Raw genomic sequence first — 21,646 nt, 5'->3', positions numbered from 1 at the left:
CTTGGTGAACATGGACAGAAGTATCACAGTTCTGCAAGTACGAGAAGACATGTTTGAAACTCAAAGGACAAAGGAGTATGAATTTTCCCATGGCCTCACTATAGGTACCATGAATGCAAGAAATAGAAGTATAATAAATGCTCAAATAAATCTTCCAAATAAAAATCAACAAATTAATGTGGAGGAGAGCAGCAAGCTATCGGGCAATTAGCAAACCCATCATTATATTAGAAAAAAATTTAGTTTGTATATCTCAAGCATTTGAAGACTATGAAGAAAGGGAGTTTAAATCATGAAGGAATTAAAGGCAAAAAACTAAAATCATACCCAAAAGAAAGGCTAAAATTCTACCTACTTTATGAAAGAAGCATGCTATTGATTATAAAGAAATGAAATTATTTATAAAATTAAGCCACCTTAACAGCCCATGCCTGACAGTAATACACAAATTTATAGAAAGGTAAGAATTCTACCATGTTTAAACTCAAATTAACCAAATTATGGAACTATGCATTATTATGGAAAATTTGAAGGCACAAACATTAGTGGAGGGCACCAAATAATATAGAATAAAAAATGAACAGGAAGAATGAACTTACTGCAAAATTGAGAAGTAGAATATTTGAGCCTCACCCACATGCTCCATTTCCATCAGTGATACTTTCCTTCTTGGCTGACTTAGCCTTGCTCATTTACAGGAAGGTGTGACAGTCTACTTCATTATTACTATTATTATTATTTCCAACAACTAAATAATATTCTCAAGTGTGTTTAAGAAGATTGTGGTGAAAAGAAATAAAAATGACTGGACTTCCATTGTGCTTTAGAATAAACCATCACAAGAAAAAGACAACAAATATTTCAAGCAATGGACTTGTAGTAATTTGTTGGTGAACTACTACGTGATTGACATTAATAGGCATGATACGTCCCAGAATTACTGTACTTACATTCTCGCAAAACTCCTGTTGATCTCCAATATCTCCAGAATTCAAACCTGGGGGAACACTAGGACTGAAGGCGATGAGGTCGGTCTTAGGCGGCCCCTCCCCAGAGCACACCCTCTGTCGCCTCTCCTGCGAGTAAGACCAGCTCCCCACCGCGCTGGAGCACACCAGCCTGGGCTTCACGGGCCCGCACACGCCTTCACCGGGCGGCGCCGAGCACCGCAGCGCGGTGTACAGCAGCAGCGAAAGCACCAACAGGCTGGACACTGCGCAGATGGCGATGATCAGGTACACGTTCACATCCACTAACGCCGTCTCTGCGCCAGCTGCACCAGACAACGCCCGCGAAGAGGCCTTGGGCGCCTGGCCGCTGTCTTCCAGCGACAGCAGCACGGTGGCCGTGGCCGTCAGCGCCGGCTCGCCGTGGTCCTTCACCAGCACCAGCAGGCGCTGGCGCGGCGCGTCCGCCTCGTCCAGGGCACGCGTCGTGCTGATCTCGCCGGTGTACAGCCCCACGCGGAACGGGCTGCGTGCGCCATCCGCCGCCAGCTGCAGCTCATACGACAGCCACGCGTTGTAGCCCGAGTCCGCGTCCACCGCGCGCACCTTCGCCACCACGTGGCCCGCGTCCACGGACCTAGACACCACCTGGCTCACCGTGCTGGGTCCTCCGCCTGGCCCAGGCGGCAGCAGCGCAGGCGCATTGTCGTTCTCGTCCAGCACGAACACCTGCAGCGTCACGTTGCTGCCCAGGGGCGGCACGCCCGCATCACGCGCGCCCACCTGGAACTGCAGCAGCTCCAGCTCCTCGTGGTCCAGCGGTTGCAGCGCGTACACCTTGCCGCTCTCTGCGTGCACCGACACGTAGCTCGACATCGCGCGCTCGCCCACGCGTCGCTCCACCAGCGAGTAGGACACCAGCGCGTTCTCCTGCGCGTCCGCGTCTCGCGCAGACACCGTGAAGATGTGGCAGCCGGGCGGGTTGTTCTCCTTCACGAACACCGTGTACTCGGGCTGCGCGAACACGGGCGCGTTGTCGTTTACGTCGGCCACCTCCACGGACACGCTAGCCGTGGTGGACAAGGAAGGCGAGCCCCTGTCCTTCGCGATCAGTGTTAAAGCATATTCTGACACTTTCTCTCTGTCCAGGGAACTGTCCAGCACTAGCGAATAGTAATTCTTGAAGGTGGACACCAGTTTGAAGGGGACATGTGGTGTTAGTGAGCAGGTCACCTGGGCATTGCTACCTACGTCACGGTCGGTTATACTGATTAGAGTGATGACGGTCCCTAGTGGAGCATCCTCTGGAATAGAAAGCAACAGTGACGTCACTAGTAACTCCGGAGCATTATCATTGATGTCCAAGACTTCTATCAAGACTGTGCAGTGACCAAACATTGGAGGATTTCCCTTGTCAACTGCTTCTATTTGAAGTTTCCATAATTTAGTTTCTTCGAAATCTATTTTCCCATTTACTCTTATTTCTCCGCTGTTTGAATCTATGCGAAAAGAGGCTTCTGTATTAGAGGAAACATCAGTTGCAAAGGAATAAAGAATGTGGCCGTTTGAACCCTCGTCCAAATCTGAGGCGTTAAGTCTAATAATCAGTGTGCCATTTCTTGCATTTTCCAGTAATTTTATACGATGAACTGCTTTGTCAAAAACTGGGGCGTTGTCATTTGCATCCAGCACTGTGATGTTTATCTTCACAGTGCCTGTCAGTTCAGGTTTGCCCCCATCCGTTGCTTTGAGCACCAAGAGAAGCTCTGAAGCGACTTCTCTGTCTAAACGTTTTTTTAGTACTAGTTCGAGCGGTTTTTCCTGCTCATCGTTGCTCGGTACTTCCAGAGAGAAATACTCGTTGGGGATCAGTCTGTAAGTCAACAGAGCGTTCTCCCGGATATCTGCGTCGGAGGCGCCTTCTAGTGAAAAATGAGACTCAAGAGCCCTAGCTTCGGAAATAAAAAGATTTCTGTGTGTCGCTGGGAACACAGGCGGGTTGTCGTTAATGTCCTTCACCTCCACCTCCACATAGAACACCTGCAGCGGCCGGTCCACAATCACCTCCAGGTGGATGCTGCACTCCGCGCTCCGTCCGCACAGCTCCTCCCGGTCGATCCGAGAATTCACAAACAAAATGCCATTCTGCAGATTTACCTCCAGAAGGTCCCCGCGGCCTTTGGATGCCACCCGGAACAGGCGCGGCACCAGCTCCGCCAGCTCCAGCCCGAGGTCCTGGGCGATGCGGCCCACGAAGGTGCCGTGTTTGGCCTCCTCAGGGACTGAGTACTGGACATGATTGCTCCCAGTCTCCCAGGCTGCGAGAAGCAGAAGTGAGAGCAGGAGGCGCCGGGCTCGCCGGCCACCAGATCCTGAAGCTAACATCGCTCCTGGTTAGTAAATCACATTTTCTGAGTAGAAATATGTAGTCCTTTCGAGATCTTTCTTTTGAGTCTTAGTCCTGATATCCCAACTAATCTTAACAATTTGGGTGTGTGTATAGTCTTTAAAGCACCGGAACAGTGAGGGGTCTTTCTGTTCCGGGAATAATCTACTTTTTTCCGTTAAAACAATCCTCTCCTTGGAGAACAACGACATCCTGTGGGTCAAAGTGGAAGTGCGTTTGGCGTTCATTCCATTTCTTTCACTTGCTTGGCTTCTTCCTTGATTCCTTCATATTAGTCTGTTTTTGTCAGCCTTTAATTCTTTCATTCCTTGTGTGTGACCACTAACTCTTTAAAGGTGGTTTGGATTTAGAAGTTAGAATTCCAAGAAGAGTTCTATTTTTGATATAGACATCTAAGAGAATATACTACTGCACTATTACGTATATGAACGTGAAAAAAATCCGTGTTTGTGAGTTACTAGTGATACGGTTTTTTAAAGACTTTCAGAACTTGATAATTTTGAATGGCCTCTTACTAAGTTTATTTAATTGCTAACACTATAATTTTCTACTGCTTAAACCTTATACTGTGTTAAATTACTCTAAACATTTAGTCCAGTTGTGTACAAGATAACTCAAAATGCCAACTGTCTGTTACCTTCTCAACATGATGATGTTTGGAATCAATGCTAATATGCAACTTCTTCTAAGTTGTCCAAAAACTTACTTACTCTGATGTTAATGAATTCACCAAATACTGACTCCTGGAAATATGAAACATGTTTATCTTTGTCTCATTTAAAAGTTTTTTTCAATTACTAAATCTGCCCAGGGTGAATGTCGTCATCTCCATCCTGAAGGTCAACTTAAATTTGTGTTATATCCACTGTTATCTGTAGAAATAATCTTTCTAATCCCCCCTAAAACCATACTGATCAGAAATCCAAATTGTATTTGTCACTTTGTTCATACCCATTTTATTCCAAAGTTGGCTTAAGGAGACTAGGGTGTAAAGAGCATTCTAAATATCATGTAATCAGTCAATTTTGTTTTCCTCTTTTATCTCAAATTTTTTTAAAACAATGAAATTTGCATAACAATTATTCATCGATTGCAATAAAGCTTATCAGTGTTGTTTTAGAAAAAATGTTTTAATCATTCTCAAGATTGATAAGGAGCTAACTATCCAATATTTGAAATCTTTCCAGGAAGAGGACAGTCATTTGGAAAATCCCATTTCTCTCCTTAAAAAAATTATAAGTGGTTATGCAAAGAAATCTCACATTTCATGTAAAAGTGAGCTACAATATTTATTCTGAACATATTATAAAATAGTGAGTCAATAATTATAACTCTATGCCAAAGATTTTTCATTCTAATTACTTCTCTTTTATTAATTGTGGAAACCATAAATTCAAGACCAACATATTTACCTAGAAGACAGCAGGAAAATTTTAGCATATAGGTGTGACTAAATTCAGAAAGAGATATGACAAGGAAACAAACCTCTGCATATTTGCTGATAGAAATACTCCAGTTCCTATGGGAATGACTCCATGCTGAAGATCTGTTCCACTTTTGGCTTCAAGAGTTGCTTCATTGATTAAGAACATATGAAAGATAGCTTTTAAAGCTCCCACATATCAAGGTTATCATATAGCTAAATCACTACAGTATATTAATAAACCTGTGGGTTCTTCACTCATCTTGAAACAGGCTATCACAAATGCTAAGCCATTGAGAGCCAGGAATACTAATAATTTGCCTCATTTTAATGCCATCTAATACAGAGCATGTTAAACAGAGTTATAAAAATAAGATGTTATAGTTTCAAAACAAATGGACTAACTCCTTTTTTGGCAAGAATGTTAAAAGCAATCCTTGGGGATTTCCCTAGTGGTCCAAAGGTTAGGATTCAGTGCTTCCTCTGCAGCAGGCTCTGGTTCCATCCCTCCTGGAGAAATTAAGATCCCTCCCTCAAGCTGGGTGGCTCCCAGAGGGAGGGGATGAGAGTAATCCTTGACTCAGGAAATTTATATGACTTCATTCTAAAATGTCAGTCCTTCTGAATTGAATGAAAGAAACTGTCCACAAACTTGTTAAAAATATTTATGTTGGGCTTCCCTGGTGGTTCAGTGGTAAGGAATCTGCCTGCTAATATAGAAGATAGGGGTTCCATCCCTGGTCTGGGAAGATTCCACATGCTGCCAAGCAACTAAGCCCCTGCACCACAACTACTGAGCCTGTGCTCCAGAGCCCTGAAGTGGCAATTACTGAGCCCATGTGCTTCAACTACTGAAGCCCATGAGCCCAAAAGCCTGTGCTTTGCAAAGGGAAGTCACTGCAATAAGAAACCCATGCACAGCAATTAGAGGGAAAGCCCTAATCACCACAACTAGAGAAAAGTCTACACAACAACAAAGATTCAGTACAAGCAAATATTTAAAAAAATAAAAAATAGATTTATCTTAATAACAGAGCCACTGGAAGACATTGTCACATTAAAATTTTAAATCAGTAAAAAAATAAATAAAAATGAAAAATATTTTGAGTCCAAAACACTTAATTCCATTTATTAGGACATATTTTATGAACTATCTCCCAGTCTACATACTCCAAGGTGTAAACACTGAAGTTCAAGTATGCATTAAAAGTTATGTTGCACTACACATATTCTTTATTTAAGGAGCAAAACCCACATTTTTATCACAGAGGGAATTAATCATAGCAGTCTTTTTGTTAATGCAATAGAGTTATTTAAATTTTAGATTTAATAATAAAGTACTTTTCTTACAAATATTTGTAACATTAAAAGATACTGGTTTTTGGAAAAAAACATTAAAACCTGCAACACACACCAAATATTTGTACTGGAAAATATAAATGAATTTAGTATACATGGCATTTACTAAAAATTGAAGTATCAATCAAAAGGTGATGCAGAGGGCACTGTAAAGAAAATATAAAGTGAATTTTTAGAAAAAAAACAATATTACAAAACTTATTACAAGAAATCTTTGAGATATTTTATAGAAAGATATGTTCTTTAGACAAAAGAAAGATACTCCAAGAAATATATTTGAGGCGGGGAAACGGGATAAAATATTCACGCAGCAAAGCATGAAAATAAAAAGCAATAACCCACCTTGATAGAGTGGTCGCCTCCAATAGATTGTTCTTCCACTTCCACCTCTGGTTGCGGACACGGAGGAAGACTGGGACTGAAGGCGATGAGGTCGGTCTTGGGCGGCCCCTCGCTGGAGCACACCTTCTGCTGCTTCTGCTGACAGTAAGACCAGCTCCCCACCGCGCTGGAGCACACCAGCCTGGGCTTCACCGGCCCGCACGCGCCCTCATTGGGCGGCGCCGAGCACCTCAGGGCCGTGTACAGCAGCAGCGTGAGCACCAACAGGCTGGACACCGAGCAGATGGCGATGATCAGATACACGTTCATATCCACTAACGCCGTCTCTGCGCCGGCTGCACCAGACAACGCCCGCGAAGAGGCCTTGGGCGCCTGGCCGCTGTCCTCCAGGGACAGCAGCACGGTGGCCGTGGCCGTCAGCGCCGGCTCGCCGTGGTCCTTCACCAGCACCAGCAGGCGCTGGCGCGGCGCGTCCGCCTCGTCCAGGGCACGCGTCGTGCTGATCTCGCCGGTGTACAGCCCCACGCGGAACGGGCTGCGTGCGCCACCCGCCGCCAGCTGCAGCTCGTACGACAGCCACGCGTTGTAGCCCGAGTCCGCGTCCACCGCGTGCACCTTCGCCACCACGTGGCCCGCGTCCACGGACCTGGATACCACTTGGCTCACCGCGCTGGGTCCTCCACCTGGCCCGGACGGCAGCAGCGCGGGCGCGTTGTCGTTCTCGTCCAGCACGAACACCTGCAGCGTCACGTTGCTGCCCAGGGGAGGCACGCCCGCGTCGCGCGCGCTCACCTGGAACTGCAGCAGCTCCAGCTCCTCGTGGTCCAGCGGCTGCAGCGCATACACCTTGCCGCTCTCCGCGTGCACCGACACGTAGCTCGACAGCGCGCGCTCGCCCACGCGTCGCTCCACCAGCGAGTAGGACACCAGCGCGTTCTCCTGCGCGTCGGCGTCTCGCGCCGACACGGTGAAGATGTGGCAGCCGGGCGGGTTGTTCTCCTTCACAAACACCGTGTACTCAGGCTGCGCGAACGCGGGCGCATTGTCGTTCACGTCGGCCACCTCCACGGACACGCTGGCCGTGGCCGACAATGAAGGCGAGCCCCCATCTCTCGCAGTCACCACCACCTCATAGTTCGCCACGCTCTCGCGATCCAAGACGCTGTCCAACACTAATGAATAGTAATTCTTGAAGGTGGACACTAGTTTGAAGGGGCTTTCAGGTGTTAGTGAGCAGGTGACCTGCCCGTTGGCGCCGGAGTCACGGTCGGACACGCTGATCAGGGATATGACAGTACCTACCTGAGCATCCTCTCGCACCGGGAGAGCCAAAGAAGTGACAACCACCTCAGGTGAATTATCATTTTCATCCAGGATTTCCACTAGGACGGTGCAGTGACCAACCATGGGTAGGTTTCCTTTATCTGTAACATCTACATGAATTTCGTAAGTGTTACTATCTTCGAAGTCAATGGCATCATTGATTCTTACTTCTCCCGTTCTTTCATTAATTAAAAATTTCCTTCTTATGGTGGGTGGAACCAAAGAGCTAAATGAATATATTACTTCCTTGTTTATCCCTTCATCCGCATCAGAAGCATTTAGCCAAATGACTAATGTTTGGTTCGCTGAATTTTCATACATCTTAACTTCGTACACGGTTTGGTCAAATACAGGTGCATTGTCATTAGCATCTAACACCAGGATCTGCAGAGTAACAGATCCGGTAAGTTCAGGTTTGCCTCCATCAGTTGCCGTTAATAACAACCGAAGCTGAGGGTTTTCTTCACGATCCAGCAGTTTGCTTAAAACAAGCACTGGTAATTTGCCTTTGTCCTTTTTGTTTATAATATCAAGAGTGAAAAACTCATTTGAACTGAGTCCGTAAGTAAGCATTGCGTTCTCTCCAATATCCGCATCAGATGCGCCTTCTAGAGGAAATCGAGAGTCAAGCGGTTGAGATTCCAGAATTGAGAGCTTTTGCTCTGAGGTGGAGAAAACCGGCCGGTTGTCGTTAATGTCCTTCACCTCCACCTCCACATGGAATACCTGCAGCGGCCGTTCCACGATCACCTCCAGGTGGATGCTGCACTCCGCTTTCCGCCCGCACAGCTCCTCCCGGTCGATCCGAGAATTCACAAACAAAATGCCATTCTGCAGATTCACCTCCAGAAAGTCCCCGCGGCCTTTGGATGCAATCCGGAAAAGGCGGGGCACGAGCTCCGCCAGCTCCAGCCCCAGGTCCTGAGCGATGCGACCCACGAAAGTGCCGTGTTTAGCCTCCTCCAGGACCGAGTAGTGGACCTGGCCGCTCCCAGCGTCCCATGCTGCAACAAACAGAAAGGAGAGAAGCAGGCGCCGGGTGCTCAGACCGCTGGGTCTGTTGACCAACATCATACCCTTCTTCTGTTTTACAAATCAATAACTGGGTCATCTAGAACACACCCACACGCTCCGAATTTTCCTATTCCGTATCTTACATTCAATTTTATCAAAATGGCTGAGATCTCCGAATGTAGCTCCTTCCTCGTCCTTGAGAAACAGGATTGAGTCTGTTCTGAAAAGCCATTTTTGTGGAAGACAGCGACATCCGGTGGCTTAATGTGTAAGTACAATTCCATGAGTTTAACAACTCATTCGTATCTTTTCATCCTATTTTCACAAATTCGTATCTTTATGAACTTTCAAAGACACATTATGTTTCTTTTGTATATAATAATGATCATTGTCCATATGCAGTGCAGCATTTTCTTTAATGGAAAAGCACCCAGAAGTAATTCCTTCCAACCATGATTGTCATTAGTTAAATTTGAAGACAACTTTAGTATTTGTATAATACTGAGTGTACTAGCATTTTGTTGGATAACGAATTTAACTCTCTTCAACTTCTAACACAATTCACTCTCTTCATCATTATTTTTATATTAAATAAACCTTATTCAGACATTAATTTCAATCATCACTTCTCTGTGAGGTATTTGCAACTTCTAAATGCCAATCATCACTAGAATGCAGAGAGAAGGTCACAGGCTTCAACATCAGAAATTCCTCTCTTTTTATTCCTAGTCTTCAACTTACTAGCTGTGTGACTTAAGGAAAATAATTTAACCTCTACATCTCAGTTTCCACTTTGATAACATTCATAGAAGATTAATAATAATATGGTGGTTGCATGAATTATGATATATTAAGTGCCTAGGATAGTACTTTAAGGAGAGTGAGTGTTTCATAAATGGCTGTTACTCTCAGCTCACTTCAGCCACATTGTATTCATAAGGCTCAAGATCAAAATTGGCTCTTTGGGAAAAACTGTTACCTATAGAATGGTGTCACCCTATAAAGCCTTTACTATTGCTACTGCACAGGCTGAGCAGTGTTCCTATCTTTAAGGAACAGAAAAGTGCTTATATTGAGAAATTAGTTATACTGGGAGAAGTTTCAGTTTTTTATACACATCTTACATGAGCAAAAAATCTTAATTGTGATTTAAAATAAAATAATGTTATACTTTGATTTCTACTTTCAGAGACAACTAATTTCATCCTTGTCATATTTATGTTTTTTCAAACACCCCAAATATAGAGTTTTGGCATTATCTAATAATTTTGTGTTTCAATAGTTTTTCATCACCTGTGGTAAAAATATTTTATCTCAAAATTCCTGGAATCAAATATTCAGTAACTGAAATTCTCAATTAATACATCTACAATAATGATAAAACCTGAAGTTTCTCCTTTTCCAAAAAGGAAAACTTAGGAGTTTTGTCTGATCCAAAGGATAATTTCTTTGACTATGTTTTTATTTTTAAAAGAAATCAATAATTTTGAACTCTTACAGTTATTAAGAGCTGGAAAATAGAATATTTATGAATATGAAAATTTATAGGAATGAGGGTCAGTTAATTCACTGATGTATGTATGCTGCTAAATTCTGATTTTATGGTCCTATACTCCTTTAGAATGATTCTAGTGTCAAAGTCTATTCAAATCCTGATTTTAAGAGTTACTTTTCTTACAAAACATAATAAAAATTTAAATGAGTTCATCTATCCATACATAATAGCAATGTTCAGTGTGAGCTGTCAATACTATCTGGAGTCTAAAAATAAGTTTATCATTGATTAATCATCTCAACACAAGATAATGATATGAGGTAAATTCTATTGCTGTTAATGAGCATTTTTGAACCAATTAATAGCATAAATGTCCCAATATAAATCTCCAATAATGAATAAAAAGTAGTGTAGTTAAGTTACATCTTGTCAAATAATAAGAACTTACTTTCCCAAGCAACTCATTAGGGCTATTGCATCTAAAACTTCAGTTGGATAAGAGTTAACTGGAATGTTTGCTAAAATACAAATTTTACTGGTAATTTCAGAAATTTGAGATGATGTCTGGGAACCAGAACGTTCAGTTTTGAGGATAGGCTGACCACAGACCCCAGTCTGCCTGGATACCCTCTATGTTTGTCTGCATTCTTGTATAAATCTATATAGTGCCCCTTTCACTTTCAAAAGTGTCTAAATGTCATAACTTTAGTTAGCCCTATCTTGACACTACAATTCAGGGACTGGCATAGGGGAGCTTCATTGTTGGTCTCATGATTCTAGCTTAAAGTGAAGAAGGTTACCTATAGATAAACAGAGGGGTAGTTACTAGGCAGGCGAAACACTGAAATGTCTTCCAAGCTCTCACCTCTCTGTTTTGGACTTTCCCCCTGTTTTGGAACTTCCCAGTTCCCTGAATTATACTGTGCTCGTGCTTCCTGTGGAGAAGGAAATGGCAACCTACTCCAGTGTTCTTGCCTGGAGAACCCCAGGGATCGGGGAGCCTGGTGGGCTGCCATCTATGGGGTCGCACGGAGTCGGACATCACTGAAGTGACTTAGCAGCAGCAGCAGCATGCTTCCTGATGACCCGAAAAATCAATTACTAAGATGTTTACTGATTTGAAAAATTTCACACAATGATAACCCATGTTCTGGGAGGGAATAAAGATTAGTATAAGGGACTAAATTACTAATTATATTGATACAATTAAAAATGATAAAGAATAAAATGTATAATTATAGAAGATGTAGTAAGTACTTAATGAATAATATTAGGTCTAAGATACTAGAAGAGTGGTGGGAATTTGGGGGGGGGAGGAAATGACATTTCTAGTATCCCTCAATCCATATAACATAATCAAATACCTGGACCCACATATAGGTGGCATATGGAAACTGAAAAAGTGCACAGACAGAAATAATTGAAACTATAAGTCTGGATTTAAAGTGTGTTATGCCAATAGACATAGGTTTTATGACGAGTTCTGAAAATACTCAAGTTTTGAAATAAATAGGATGGAAAAAAAGTAGATTGCTTTGTTCAGTTCAGTCGCTCAGTCGTGTCTGACTCTTTGTGACCCCATGAATCACAGCACGCCAGGCCTCCCTGTCCATCACCAACTCCCGGAGTTCACTCAGACTCATGTCCATCGAGTCAGTGATGCCATCCAGCCATCTCATTCTCTGTCGTCCCCTTCTCCTCCTGCCCCCAATCCCTCCCAGCATCAGAGTCTTTTCCAATGAGTCAACTCTTCACACCAGGTGGCCAAAGTACTGGAGTTTCAGCTTTAGCATCATTCCTTCCAAAGAAATCCCAGGGCTGATCTCCTTCAGAAGGGACTGGTTGGATCTCCTTGCAGTCCAAGGGACTCTCAAGAGTCTTCTCCAACACCACACTTCAGAAGCATCAATTCTTTGGCGCTCAGCCTTCTTCACAGTCCAACTCTCACATCCATACATGACCACAGGAAAAACTATCACCTTGACTAGACGGACCTTTGTTGGCAAAGAAATGTCTCTGCTTTTCAATACGCTATCTAGGTTGGACATAACTTTCCTTCCAAGGAGTAAGTGTCTTTTAATTTCATGGCTGCAGTCACCATCTGCAGTGATTTTGGAGCCCAGAAAAATAAAGTCTGACTCTGTTTCCACTGTTTCCCCATCTATTTCCCATGAAGTGATGGGACTGGACGCCATGATCTTCGTTTTCTGAATGTTGAGCTTTAAGCCAACTTTTTCACTCTCCTCTTTCACTTTCATCAAGAGGCTTTGTAGTTCCTCTTCACTTTCTGCCATAAGGGTGGTGTCATCTGCATATCTGAGGTTATTGATATTTCTCCCGGCAATCTTGATTCCAGCTTGTGCTTCTTCCAGCCCAGCGTTTCTCATGATGGACCCTGCATATAAGTTAAATAAGCAGGGTGACAATATACAGCCTTGACGGACTCCTTGTCCTATTTGGAACCAGTCTGTTGTTCCATGTCCAGTTCTAACTGTTGCTTCCTGACCTGCATACAGATTTCTCAAGAGGCAGGTCAGGTGGTCTGGTATTCCCATCTCTTTCAGAATTTTCCACAGTTTATTGTGATCCACAGAGTCAAAGGCTTTGACATAGTCAATAAAGCAGAAATAGATGTTTTTCTGGAACTCTTGTTTTTTCCATGATCCAGCAGATGTTGGCAATTTGATCTCTGGTTCCTCTGCCTTTTCTAAAACCAGCTTGAGCCTCAGGAAGTTCATGGTTCACATATTGCTGAAGCCTGGCTTGGAGAATTTTGACCATTACTTTACTAGCATGTGAGATGAGTGCAATTGTGTGGTAGTTTGAGCATTCTTTGGCATTGCCTTTCTTTGGGATTGGAATGAAAACTGACCTTTTCCAGATTGCTTTGTAGCATATACCAAATGTGTTCTTTGGAAAAAAGAAAAGCACTGAAGTGTTTTATTTTAAGAGATTTTACTAGCACATTTATGGTTATATGGTGGCTCTACTCTCAAAGCCATTCTGATTTTCCTCTGCTGAATTTTTAATTAAGAAATACCTTGTAAAACACCTGACACAATAAAGAATAAAATCCCTGAGTAGAAATACAAGGTGCATTACACAACTACAATGCAAGAATAAAGGAAGTTTTTAAAATATAAATTAGAAAAGAAAATGAATGTTCAGACTAACCAGAGTATGGAGAACCACCAATTTGAAACTCACAATCCACAATCCAAGAATTGTAACTTTAACATGTAATAAATTTAAAGGTGCACAACCTCATCTACAGACTTCTGTCTTTTGGACTATTGAAAGAAAAAAAAATCCTCTTCTAAACTGCTTAAGTTCCATACAGTTAATTTCAAGATAATTCAAAGTGCAGAATGTAGAATATATTTTAATGCTTGAGCATTATTATATCACTAACAGAAAAAAATTTAAAAGCAGAAAGTCTTCTTGAGGAAAGAGAGTACTTTTCAGGAAGTATTTTCAATGATAAAACATGACTTTCAGGAAATTTTCTAAGTGGTAGAAAAGATTCTTAACCAACACTTTCTTGTGAACTACATTGTCAGACAATGTAAAAAAAAATTTTTTTAACAAGAGGGAATGAGTTATATTTGAAACACTTACATTCAAAATGAGATTCCTAAAGTAAAGCATCTCTTTTCTAGGCATAGAGGAAGGTGCTCATTGAAGTTACAGATACTAATTATTGCTGACCACCATGTCTCCAAAAAGGTAGACAACTAAAAAGTTAACAAGGTCACGGTTACTCATATACCTGCTATAGTAAAGTAAAGTAAAAGTAAAGTTGCTCAGTCGTGTCCAACTCTTTGAGACCCCATGGACTATAGCCTACCAGGCTCTTCTGTCCACGGGATTTTCCAGGCAAGAGTACTAAAGTGGGTTATCATTTCCTCCTCCAGGGGATCTTCCCGACCCAGGGGATCAAACATTGCAGACAGACTTCACCATCTGAGCTACCAGGGAAGCCCACTCACTATACCTGCTATTGGGTTGCTTAAAAACAAAAGAATTAAGACTACAGTACCATGCGTAGTTTAGAATGGTGTTTCCATTTACATAAAGTGTAACGACTAAATTTGTTTACACCTAATAGTTTTCAGGTAAGGCGGCAACAATGGATCAGGAATTCAATATGACTCCCAGAACAGGTTCTAAATAAAATGAATTCAGTCCCAATAAATATCTGTTTAGTGCATGGTTTATAATAATTCTCTATTAAAGTACAAACAAAAAAACTCAAAAAAATAAATAAAGGTATTCACTTTCTGCAAATAAATTTAAACATTCTGGCAGAACTAGGATAAATGGATGAAAACTATTCTAATATACCTTAGAAGATAATTAAGATATTTTTCAAGACAGAATACAAAAATGAACAAATAAAATATTAGAATAACCCACCTTACCAGAGGAGTCCAAAGAAGCCTGTGGATCATTGGCTACAGATCCAGGACACGGAGGCAGGCTGGGGCTGAAGGCCATGAGGTCGGTCTTGGGCGGCCCCTCCCCAGAGCACACCCTCTGTCGCCTCTCCTGCGAGTAAGACCAGCTCCCCATCGCGCTGGAGCACACCAGCCTGGGCTTCAGGGGTCCACACACGCCTTCGCTGGGCGGCGCCGAGCATCGCAGCGCCGTGTACAGCAGCAGCGTGAGCACCAACAGGCTGGACACCGAGCAGATGGCGATGATCAGGTACACGTTCACATCCACTAACGCCGTCTCTGCGCCGGCTGCACCAGACAACGCCCGCGAAGAGGCCTTGGGCGCCTGGCCGCTGTCCTCCAGCGACAGCAGCACGGTGGCCGTGGCCGTCAGCGCCGGCTCGCCGTGGTCCTTCACCAGCACCAGCAGGCGCTGGCGCGGCGCGTCCGCCTCGTCCAGGGCACGCGTCGTGCTGATCTCGCCGGTGTACAGCCCCACGCGGAACGGGCTGCGTGCGCCACCCGCCGCCGGCTGCAGCTCGTACGACAGCCACGCGTTGTAGCCCGAATCCGCGTCCACCGCGCGCACCTTCGCCACCACGTGGCCCGCGTCCATGGACCTCGACACCACTTGGCTCACCGCGCTGGGTCCTCTGCCTGACCCGGGCGGCAGCAGCGCGGGCGCGTTGTCGTTCTCGTCCAGCACGAACACCTGCAGCGTCACGTTGCTGCCCAGGGGCGGCACACCCGCGTCGCGCGCGCTCACCTGGAACTGCAGCAGCTCCAGCTCCTCGTGGTCCAGCGGTTGCAGCGCGTACACCTTGCCGCTCTCCGCGTGCACCGACACGAAGCTCGACAGCGCGCGCTCGCCCACCCGCCGCTCCACCAGCGAGTAGGACACCAGCGCGTTCTCCTGCGCGTCCGCGTCCCACGCCGACACGGTGAAGATGTGGCAGCCGGGCGGGTTGTTCTCCTTCACGAACACCGTGTACTCGGGCTGCGGGAACGCGGGCGCATTGTCGTTCACGTCGGCCACCTCCACGGACACGCTGGCCGTGGCCGACAACGAAGGCGAGCCCCCATCCCTCGCAGTCACTACTACTTCATAGTTCGCTACGCTCTCACGATCCAAGGCACTGTCCAGGACCAGCGAATAGTAATTCTTGAAGGTGGACACTAGCTTGAAGGGGACATGAGGCGTCAGAAAACAGGTCACCTGTCCATTTTCACCTTCATCTCCGTCAATCACACTGATCAGGGCGATGATTGTCCCCAGCTGTGCATCCTCTCTGATGGGGAGCCAGAGAGTTTTGATAGTCAACTTAGGAGCATTGTCATTAACATCCAAAACTTCCACAAGAACTGTACAGTGACCAGTCAGGGGTGGGTAGCCTTTATCAGTCGCCTCTACTCGGATTTTGTAGGTTTTTCTTTCTTCAAAATCGATGTGTCCTGTAACTGTAATTTCCCCACTTACAGGGTCTATGTAGAACTTAAATTTTATATCAGGAGAAGCGTCACTAGAGAATGAATAAATAATATCCGCATTCAAGCCTTCGTCTAAATCTGAGGCGTTAAGTTTAATTACCAACGTTCCATTAGGGACATTTTCTGCTAATTTCACAGCATAGAGTGTTCTATCAAAAACTGGAGCGTTGTCATTGGCGTCCAGCACGTTGATGAGTAACTGAACGGTGCCAGTCAGCTCAGGTTTGCCTCTGTCAGTGGCCGTGAGCACTAAATGAAGTTCCGGAGATTCTTCCCTGTCTAAAGGTTTGCGTAATACAAGACTGAGAGGTTTTACCTGTTGGTCGGTGGTTGGTACCTCCAGAGAGAAATACTCACTGGAGCTCAGCCTGTAAGTCAACAGAGCGTTCTCCCCGATATCTGCGTCGGAGGCGCCCTCTAGTGGAAACCGAAAGTCAAGCGGCCTGGATTCAGCGATAAACAGATTCTTTTGTGTCCCCTGGAACACAGGAGGATTGTCGTTAATGTCCTTCACCTCCACCTCCACATGGAACACCTGCAGCGGCCGGTCCACGATCACCTCCAAGTGGATGCTGCACTCCGCGCTCCGCCCGCACAGCTCCTCTCGGTCGATCCGAGAATTCACAAACAAAATGCCATTCTGCAGATTTACCTCCAGAAGGTCCCCAAGACCTTTGGAATCCAACTGGAACAAGCGGGGCACCAGCTCTTGCAGCTCCAGCCTTAGGTCCTGGGCGATGTGGCCCACGAAGGTGCCGTGTTTGGCCTCCTCCATAACTGAATAACGAACCTGGCCACTCCCTGTCTCCCAGGCTGCGAGGGTGACAAACAACAGTAGTAGATTCCGGTTCCCTTGGTTACCTTGACTTGCGCACAGCATTTCAAATAGTCGAGCTTATTTCTTCTTAGCGAAAAATTTCTCAATATTAAGGGAAATCTTCTGATTCCGTCAGTTCCATCCTGCTGTGTTCGTCATCGTTCTGCACTAGGAAACTATAAAAGACTCTAGCATATTTCCTAAGCCTCAAAGATGGCTGTCGCCTTGGATCAGAGAATTTCTCGGCGGAGAGTGACATCACGTGGCCCAAAAAGTAAGTACATACTCCATGGCTGAACATTTTACCTTATCCTAAGAAATTTTACTTCCTTCTCTGAATTTTTTCTTAATCATTAATGAAATAGAGAACAGTATTTGAGTCTTGTTGGAGGCATTCTAGCAAATTAAGTACCTCTAAAAGTTTAGTATAAACCAAAATTGTGAACTTTTGTCATCTGAGAAAACATTCCACACAATTTTAAAATAATCACAGAAATGAAGTAAAAATAAAAATGATCGAACAACCAGGAATTTTAAAGTGGAAGATTCTTTCATCTTGTAATTCAGGATCTTCCACATTTATAGATTTAGGGTTTTGGCTATAAGATTTTGGTGACTATTTCCAGGGTCTCTAGGAAACCCTACCGTTGAGAAAGAAACTCTCACATGTCTGAAAAAATAATTTAGGAAATTGAGCAATTAACTGAGTATTTTCTTAAGTAATTTTATGAATTGAATGTATGTAAAATGAGAACAGAATTTGCTTTATTATATAGTGTACCAAGATACTATTTTATATTTTTATTAGAAATTATATAACTTGTTTCCATAAGTGTGTTGCATGCCTATATCTATATAGTTCAATTTTTCCAAGCCTTAATATTTATGAATATTTTTTTAAAATCCCCAATATAGTTTATATTCTATCTTTTCATAATATATTTTAATTTCATTTTTGTTCATCTTTAGTACTTAGGCCAGTTTCCAGTTTTGAAGCTATGCTTGGGATTCTTCCTTCTTAGTATCTACTTAACAAGGAAAGTTCACTTGTGAATTCTGCTCTCATTTCAAACAGCAAATAGATTACTCGCATCTAGATTTTAGTGCCTCTCAAGAGTAAAAGTGTAAGTCAACTATACTCCAATATAAATTTTTTAAAAGTTTAATTGGTAGAGGAAAAATTATCAGTTTATGGTGCCACTGATGCTTCTATGTATCTTTCTTTTCTTTCATATTCCTATAGCAAGCTAAGAAACATTTTTACCTAATGCTGTTATCCTTGATTATTGCAGTAGCTTCCTAGATTTTCTTTCCATCCAAACTTTTGAAATACGATGTTGACTCCTTTGCTTAAAATCTTTTGCTAGCTCCCAACTAACTTCTGAAGAATCCAAATTTCTTAATCTACTACTCAAAGTGACTTAGTCTAGTACTCAAAATTAAGAGATATTTTCATATCACTTTTTTGCCTTTATTTTATGTGAACCATATGTTTTCATCAAAATGGATTATTCCAAGTTTCCAGTCAACTGAGGCCTGTGGGTGTCTTCAAGTTTGCTTAATTTTCTCCTTCACAGAAGTGTTCAGGGGAAATTTACTCGTTTGAAAACACCATGACCCTTCCAAGTGTTCCTTTAAAAATGCAAACAAGGAATGATTTTCTTTCAACTGCAGCCCCACTTTTATACCTGTTTTAATATCTTCTTTTAACTTGTATGACTCATGTGTTTTTTATCTCAAGCTTTTCAAAGTCAGAGGCTGGGTGTTCATAATTCAGTGGTTTCTGGCATGTCATGGTCTTAGAATCCTCTAAAGATCTCTAAAGATCCTCTAAAGATCTATTAATGTTTAATGAAGATAAATAGCTATATTTTAAAAGTTATTCTATAACACTCTATATATAAGGCTTACTTCCTTAGTTAGTAGGACGTAAGTACTACTAATTTTTAAATCATCAATAAGACATATTGTGTATTTCTTTTTAAGGAAAAGGAAGCACTACTAATGGAAAAGAACAAAGATTTCAAACACATTCTCAGACTTCTGATTTGAAGCAATTTATAAGCATGGAAAAATACATCACTGTCCACACAAGATTGTCTAGACTTTCCCTAAGGAGGTTTTATCTAAATAACTTTCTAGATCCAAAAAGATTTTCTATACCCAGAGTGCTAATTGGACTTTCCAAAACCTGTAACAACTGACTTTTAGATGAATTTTTTATTCTACCCCAAAGAATTCAAAGCATTGAGACATTCTAGGTTAATCTGAAAATAACTTCACAAAAGACGATTTTTACATAAGAGTAATATGGAAGGTCATAATGACTTTCAAATATTTTAGTTTTTCCATTTCCAAATATGAACTCCTTGTACTTTTGAATAATAGTAATCAGATTTTCTTATGCACATAGTACTTGCCATAGTTTTATAAGCAATTTTATAAGTATTTACTTATTTGATACAAAAATTCTATGCAATAGAACTCATTCATCATTCATAGGATGTGAAACCAAGGAATTGAAATAACAGATGCTTTAATAAATGTTATATGAAGAAAAATTCATAGAGATGAAATTTTGATACAAGATGCTTCAGGGTTCACAGTATTTAATAACTGAGCTCTGGTGCCTTTCAGTTAAGAAATATTTAATAGCTAAAAGCTCTGCATTAATAAAATAGTGAAAAACATTAAAATACAGATATAGATTTTGACTCCCTCTTTGTGACAGGCATACTTCCAAATTGAAATTCAAATACCAATTAGAGAGTTGGAGGAACACAGAACTAAAATGATTGAAATTATGAGAGTTGTCAAGTAAATGGTAGGTGGTGGAAACAGTCTTTGTTTCTAATTAAGGGATTTTTAAAAAATAAACATTTAGGAGGAGAATTGAGTGATTAAAGTTATACCTGAGAATCAGATAAGCTTGGAATAGGAAATCTAAGAGTACCATCACTTTCACAAGGTTAAAACTCCATACTTGATTCAAGCAGTACAATAAAAATAAGCATATATAACAATACACAGCCATTTAAGTTGAAGACTAAAATTTAATTATTCCTTTTATGTCATGTACTTTTAATAACCAAATATAGGCAGTGATGGCATGGTAAGAAATATAAAATAAACTGCAAAATAACACTGATTTCAGATTACTTACAATTGATCAAAGGAAATAACATGAGATCACAAATTATTATATTGCTGACCATAACTGATAATAAGATGAAGAAATATGTTAATAACAAGTTATAAGAATTGAGAATACCAGAAACCCTTCATTCTGTTCCATTAAATTCCTCCATTTTCTCCAAAGGAAGATGCTCAAAATCTATGGCTGTCTGATTAACATCAAGGCAGGTCAAAGAGTTATAAGAAAAAATATTTTAAAAAGACAAGAAGAAGCAAAATAATGAAAAAATGAAATGGCAAACTAATAAACCTTCTTGGACTTTCAAAATTTTGCTCTATAACACTAAAAATCTTTACTTGAATTAATGGGTCCTAACATCTGCATTGGAGAAGGCAATGGCACCCCACTCCAGTACTCTTGCCTGGAAAATCCCATGGGCGGAGGAGCCTGGTAGGCTGCAGTCTATGGGGTCGCTAAGAGTCGGACATGACTGAGTGACTTCACTTTCACTTTTCACTTTCATGCATTGGAGAAGGAAATGGCAACCCACTCCAGCATTCTTGCCTGGAGAATCCCAGGGACGGGGGAGCCTGGTGGGCTGCCGTCTATGGGGTCGCACAGAGTCGGACACGACTGAAGTGACTTTGCAGCAGCAGCAGCAACATCTGCATATTCTATGTAATGAAAATTTATAAATTTATCAGTTGATCACCAAGAATGGCATTAATACACACTTCTTCTATTCAAAATATTTTTCTAAGTCATATAGAAAATAAAAATCAATGCAAAATATTTTCCCACACTACTCCAACTCATCTACAAAGGGCTGATAGTAGTTTATTCAATATTAATAATTAGAGTTAAGTAGATTTTTATCAGTCTAAAAGCAATTATTTACTATACTTACATCCTCAAAACATATTAAATGATTGACATGACAAAAATTATCTGATAGTAAAGTACATATCTTGAAACGGTAAAACGATCTATTTGATATTGTATTGAGAGGATATTGTATTGTGAGTTTTTTGTGTATTTTCTCCTTGGGGATTTTTTCTTTGTTTGGCTGAGTAGTTTGCAGAATCTTATTCCTCCTATTAGGGATTGACAAACTTGGGTCTCCAGTAGTGAAAGCACTGAGTTCTAAACATTGGACCTACAAGGAATAACCTGATAGTTCCTATTTTTATTATTCCTGTTTTGTATTACCTATTTTTATAACTTCTGGTCTATAATAAATATAGGATGAAAACATTTAAATTTTGAGAAGAAATTATTATTCTTTATAACTAAAGAGATACCAAGGGAACATTTCATGCAAGATGGGCTTGATAAAGGACAGAAATGGTATGGACCTAACAGAAGCAGAAGATATCAAGAAGAGGTGGCAAGAATACACAGAAGAACTGTACAAAAAAGATCTTCATGTCCCAGATAATCACGATGGTATGATCACTGA

The 21,646-nt window shown here is 42.0% G+C and overlaps 1 protein-coding gene across 11 annotated transcripts in view; it reads right to left on the bottom strand.

Moving 5' to 3' along the window:
• The window catches only part of LOC109562119 (protocadherin alpha-13), a 209,897-nt gene that overhangs the window by 142,059 nt on the left and 46,192 nt on the right, over positions 1 to 21,646 (bottom strand). The window contains exon 1 of one of the 11 annotated variants that reach the window (XM_019965072.2): positions 14,727 to 17,807. The exons of 7 other annotated variants lie outside the window; for them this stretch is intronic. In XM_019965072.2, the coding sequence (XP_019820631.2) occupies positions 14,727 to 17,114 (2,388 nt within the window). In that variant the 5' untranslated portion in view covers positions 17,115 to 17,807. Of the gene's footprint in view, positions 1 to 950; positions 6,346 to 6,478; positions 11,829 to 14,726; positions 20,862 to 21,646 lie in introns of those variants that run through there. 3 more of the 11 variants (XM_070793720.1, XM_070793726.1, XM_070793729.1) reach the window with 3 other exon arrangements.

This window comes from Bos indicus, chromosome 7, assembly GCF_029378745.1.
Source record: "Bos indicus isolate NIAB-ARS_2022 breed Sahiwal x Tharparkar chromosome 7, NIAB-ARS_B.indTharparkar_mat_pri_1.0, whole genome shotgun sequence".
NCBI classification, from domain to species: Eukaryota; Metazoa; Chordata; class Mammalia; order Artiodactyla; family Bovidae; genus Bos; species Bos indicus.
The sequence above is the reverse complement of the archived record's forward strand: the minus strand, read 5'-3'. Positions and strand labels throughout refer to the sequence as shown.